The sequence below is a fragment of the Homarus americanus genome, unplaced genomic scaffold (assembly GCF_018991925.1).
Source record: "Homarus americanus isolate GMGI-L3 unplaced genomic scaffold, GMGI_Hamer_2.0 scaffold34581, whole genome shotgun sequence".
Classification (NCBI taxonomy): Eukaryota; Metazoa; Arthropoda; class Malacostraca; order Decapoda; family Nephropidae; genus Homarus; species Homarus americanus.
In genome coordinates this window covers 278,605-284,604 of record NW_024719123.1, presented here as the reverse complement: position 1 = coordinate 284,604, position 6,000 = coordinate 278,605, and the positions used below count along the sequence as shown (strand labels likewise).

Genomic DNA, 6,000 nt, shown 5'->3' with positions numbered 1-6,000 from the left:
CAATTATGTGAACCCATATGTCATCTTTCAGCTTGGTTTTCTTGTAGTCAGGATGGCTGTGTCACAGCGTACCCTTTGATACCGAACAGCTTCTATAAGTTCGTCCTCCTTATCAAAAATTGATAATTTTATACCTTGAAACACCTGGCACGTCTGCGTGTTGAGCAAAAACTGTTTCAACCACTACTCCACGCAGCTCGACACAGACCTGCACCTGCTTTCTGCTGCGATGCGTCCTGACGTGCAGTGTAACTAGAAATAACCAGACAAAAAATTACGCTGCCCTGCACTGCGTCTCAATGTGCGCCTAGGCTAACAGACAACACAGGTAATGAAACATTATTTATATAGAAAGAAACATTTATTGGTATCTTATGTAAAATATACAAGGTATATACAATGGTCAACATTCACACGTAACAACTAAAATTAACATGTCAGTGTGTAGAGGGTACAAAGTTTTTTGCTGAGGCGTCAGTAACCATCACATTCTTGCAATAAAGTACATTTTACTATTTAAAGATGAGCCTTACAATGCCTTGCAATGTATTAATGTCCCTGACAACCTCGCATCGTATTAAGGGGATCCAATATTTTACCTTTGGTGAAGAAGGTATTAAATCCTTCGCCTTGTTTACACAAGGGGAAACGAATACCATTTTTTAGAGAAAATATGCAACCCCCTTCTTATTGTAAATAAGTGGGATTCGATATCTATTCTTTTTTTAGAGAAAAATAGGCATTGAATCTCATCTTTCCTGAAACTGTGTATTCACTTTGAAATAGAATGCTCTAAACAGCTACTCAATTTTAAATCTAATTCTATTTTTCTTTAAATAACAACTTATCCTTATAGAATACTGAGAGATGAATACTCAGTACAGTTATTGACACAATGTGCGTGACAAAAACATGAGCGTCTGCAGCAGAGCATAAAAAATATAACTTGAAAAATAATGAGACAAATTTGGCGAATTTGGAAACGTCTACAGCGAGGACGATCATTATTAACAGGGTTACAAATCCACAAAGTCGAAATTTGTTGTGTATTTTCTTATCATTTAAATCTGAGTTTTTTATACTACTTAAAAGTAACTCCTCTGCATGACTCAGTGGCACTGGGGCGGGGTTGTGTGAGTACTTGGTACATTGAGTGACGCGGCACTCGAGTACTTAAGTACACCTGGGCACAACAGAGGACAAGACACAACGGGACCATATACCGTATGGTCAGTGAGTAAAAGGACATAAAATGGAAGAAAAAACATGAAAAGGGAAACTTATGGGAGTTAAAACACATACAAACAGTGTCAATGGGGGAAAAGATAAGAGTGTATCCTTGCCATGGTACAACTACTGAAGGACAACATAGCAAGTGTCTAAGTTTTTTTTTATCTAATATGGACGGTTTTATTTTGGCTTAATTCTTTAACTTAAACCCTATATATATATGTATATAAAAATAATCTACCTCCATGGTTTATTCAAGTCTTCCAATTAATTTCAATCAAATAAATATCTAATATCTTTGAAAATTTACCAAAGGGATTGAGCTAAAATCACCGGTTGTGAAGGTTTAGTTTAGAGGATCACCGGGCTTAGTTTGATGTTTTTCTTATAATTATTGTAGAGAAACACTGTGCCGCCGGGCAGGTCTTGTTACACGGGAAGAGAAGACAGATGCACCAGTTGTTTCTTGGGGTAGATCAGCTTCTCAATATCGAGGAATGAGACAGCTGATTGGTCGAAGTGCTTCCACCAATTACAGGCGCAGTTAAGCACCAGGCAGACTCAAGTGCTGGAAGTCACATTGTTTGGCTACACGAAAGCGCTGGGAAGCACACGAGTGGTTGAGGTACTGTAGGGGGTGGAGCTATAGGGGGGTGGCGGTTCCCTACACACACCCTGGAGTCGGGCATTGGACTGTGAACAGAAAAGGCTCATGGTCAGTTTACATTGTCACTGTTTCATAAACACATATATATTGTGTGCAAGATGAGCATCATAATACTGTATATATAGAGAGTATGATCTACTCTGATTCTCTGGTTATTTCCCCCATAACAAGATATGAGAGGGCACCCAGTTAAAGTACTACATCACAGCAATTTGATAATATATCAGGTTGAGTCGTAGCCGAAGTGAGATATTTAGGGGAGTCCTCACATTTGTAGGGGGAAAATTTTCTTGTGTGATACTGAGAATAGGAAGCCTGAAGGGTAATGCAGTTTAAAGGTATGAAGCTGAGAAATGAAGCATCGAGAGGGACCAAATCAAGTGAAGAAGCTGAGGTAAGTTGCTGTGATGTAAAAGTCTACCAGATGGGGAGGAGGAGGTTGACAGTAGGTTGATAAAACTCACCGCAGTTGCCGAGCCTGTATGCATGATCATCTGGGCAGGAGTGGCAGCAGAGTTGGGGTTTGGCCTTGAAGGTGCTGTCCGTGTTCATCGGCAGGACGAGGGCGATGTTGTCGTAATCGATGAGGGTCATGAAGGCGTTATCATCGGTGACAGTGAGGACAGCTTCCCGTACCAGGTCGATGAAGCCAGACTGGTCGGTGATATTATAGACGGGGGTGTCGATGGTGATGATGACCTCGCTCATCTTGTTGCCCTCTTCATCAAGCTGCCGGATAGAGTGCATATCTCGTTAGAACAACACTACTACAACTACCACTACTAATAAACACTACTACTACAGGTATACTTTTTGTTTATTCTTACTTAAAGGACTTGTACATCTATAATGCAAGGTGGCCACACACACAAACCTTTATTCGTGCCATTCATTTACTATTGGGAAAATATAAAAACAATGATAGTCAAATAATAACAGAAGCATACTAATTGCATTAAAATAAATAATAACACTAGTAAACACTAGGTAAAGCACAAATAAATCTATTCTATAATTATGAAGACGTATGAAACAGGACAGTAAAGGGAAAGAACAATCCTCATACTACTGCAAGAATGAGAACCTCCCACTCTATGATTCCCGCCCGTCCCCCAGTGTCCCAAGGAAACGCTAAGTCATTTATGTTGACTCTTCATCAACTCTCAACTCGGATCATTTATGTTGACTCTTCATCAACTCTCAACTCGGATGTATACAATATGTTGAGTTTATGGTCCTGTGGCGCCTAAAGCACACCTAATACATCACAAGAGTCAACAGTCACACCAAGGAATTACTCTGTTGAAATAATTTATCTTCGAGGAATGTGTGTGTGTGAAAAAGTCTCTGACCCCTAATGCACAATATCCTCCACAATACACCATACATATGACCTCAACACTAACACATGCTGAACGTAACAGTAACATCAGCATCAGCAGCAAGAGAGAGAGAGAGAGAGAGAGAGAGAGAGAGAGAGAGAGAGAGAGAGAGAGAGAGACTATAGTGTCGGGTACTCACAGCGCTCTTGATCTGCAGGTCGCCAATGCCGCACTCCTCGGGGTAAGGACAGAAGATATCGTTGTACTTGTAGACGAGGCCATCGAACTGGTGCTGGAGAGTCTCGATGCTGGCGCGCTTGTAGGTGATCTTGAACTGCAGGTTGGCTGAGAACACGGGTACGATCTCTGTGGGACGGGAGTGTTATTAATACCTTGATGTCTTAATAGTAGTAAAAGTAGATATTGTGGTAGAGTTATTAGGTAGATTATGGTAAACTTAGTGGCAGTAAAAGTAGATTATGATAGATATATTGGCAGTATATTTACCACTGTAATTTTAATCTAAGTATACATTTAAGTATAAAATAGAGGTAGAGTAATAGCCATATGGACTGATAAAGTGTCATAAAACGATATTTGTAAAGAGTGGAAGTTCCGTTAAAAGTTTATAAGTAAAATAGAAACCAGAACATGTTTGGTCAGGAGACGTAAACAATACTAAAAAAAAAAAAGAACAATGAGATTAAATATAAATTATAAATAGAAAGATAATTGAAAGATAAAATTAAAAAAGGGAAGAAAAAAAATAGAAGATATAAGTAGGCCACACAAACAAGAGAAAAAATTTAGGTCACAATCCACTTACTCGGTACAGTGAAGAAAAAACAAACGGGCAATCACGAGTAACAGGTTGAACAAATTAACAACAAAAAACCCCTAGAAAGTGGAGGAAAATTCTAGAGACGCCACAGGATGACGAAAAGTGATGGTATGGGACAAGAGGCCAAACTAGGAAGCGTCTCAGCGCATCTACACGATCAAACGAAAGAAATAAACTGAGATTGAGAATTCCCGGCTAGAAACAGTAATTAAATTGTTACGAGGCAGGTGAAAGGTAGAAACAAAGCCAAAATAAAAGAAATAAGTAATTGTACTAGTTAAAAAAATTAACGGATAAACAATTGAAATTTTTGGTGTCACGATAACAACACTAACAAAGGCGAAGTCAATTGAGGTACAAAACCCGAGCTTAAGAAGAATACATTTCATCATCACAACTATTCAAAGACCATTAAAATCTTATCAGAACGTTTAGCAATGATCACTGGTGACCTCGTGCAGGCAAGAGGGCCAGATAATGTGACACAAACGCTGATAAAAGGGTCAAACAGCGGGAGAAGTAACTCGATAAAGTGGCGTAAGAAGTTGTAAATGATGCCGCTGACAGCTCTGTGACCTCGACAGGAAATGTGATAAGGGAAGGCCAAGACATCTATTATTCATACCGGATTTAAAAGGCCAAAACGTAGTATTGTTTATTTCTACAGCATTTAATTCTACAGGTATTCTCTAAGAAGCACAAAACGCGTGCATTTACTCGCACTGTTTGTAGTATTTTGTTTCGACTTTAAGTGAGATTGTCAGGGCCGTTTAATGTAAGCTCACCACTACTTGCTGGTGATATACTAAGACACTACACAGCTGGGTGGAAGTTAGCAAGCATGAAAACAACAGTTGGGAGAGGAGAATGAGAAGGGGGAGGAGGAGGAGGAGAAGGAGGAAGAGGAAGAGGAAGAAGCGTTGAGTGAAAGTTGGTGTAACGGGACGGACGCAACAACCTTTCATATCTCGTCTTTAAGGACCAGTAATTCTCAGGTATTATTACCATTACGGTGTTTCTACCTTAAGACGGTTTAGCATATGATACTTTAAAACGCTGTAACAATCATATAATAATTTAAAACACTGACATGATCAGCCAGCCGCCCCATTTTTTTTTGTCTACTGACTTAAATCATATAATGATGTAGACAATAAGTGTAGGCAAACACATTGAGAACCGTATCCCTCTCTTCCCCGTAGCAAGAGGGCGTTTCTCGTTGTTCTTTTGTTTCGACATAGACACATCTTAAGCTCGGAAGTCACTATTATAAGCAGAATTAAAATAAGATCCAATGACTCTCTTGAACTGACTCCAGGGGTATCAGACCACCTGGTGAGTCAGAGAGGAGGGGAGCTGTGACGCGGGAGGTCAGGGTAGGTCAAGGGAAGAGGCCTGGACACTGACTTCACTTTTATCGACCTTACGGTGAAAGGAAATGAAAGGAAAGGAAGGGGGAAAGTACACAGCTAGACACAATGGGAGAGGGAGCTGACCTTAAGGTGAAGTTATGTAACAGGAAAAGGAAGGTGGTCGTTATATTTACAGAGATTAGCATAAGTAAAGAGTTTGATGTGGCAGAGCGACACAAGCCAACACATTACTCATATATACGAATAATTATGATGTTAAAAGCAAAGGTGAAGAGAATGTGTTTAACTTTATTTGTAAAAACAGACAGTCCAACATTCGGACATACCTAAACCTATCCTTATGTGTATGTGGGTAGATGCGTGTGGGTATGTATATGTGGGTGAGGATGAGTGTGGGTATGACAGAGGGCGTAAGAGAGTTCACATGATTACAGGGGAGTAAAGTTAGGTGTGTAGTGATGGGCGTGCAGGCATGGTATGTACACAGCTCCACCTATGATATATTCTACCCGAGAACACCCAATAAGTCACCTGCCTAACTGACATACCTCAACCACCGCCCCCTTT

General features: G+C 40.0%; 1 protein-coding gene across 1 annotated transcript in view; it reads right to left on the bottom strand.

Moving 5' to 3' along the window:
- Positions 1-342: 342 nt before the first annotated feature.
- Positions 343-6,000, bottom strand: part of LOC121859927 — a 161,837-nt gene continuing 156,179 nt past the window's right edge. The window contains exons 11-13 of the mRNA XM_042356886.1: positions 3,419-3,585; positions 2,362-2,626; positions 343-1,923 (exon numbers count right to left, since the gene is read on the bottom strand). Coding sequence (XP_042212820.1) covers positions 1,895-1,923; positions 2,362-2,626; positions 3,419-3,585 — 461 coding nt within the window. The 3' untranslated portion in view covers positions 343-1,894. The remainder of the gene's footprint in view (positions 1,924-2,361; positions 2,627-3,418; positions 3,586-6,000) is intronic.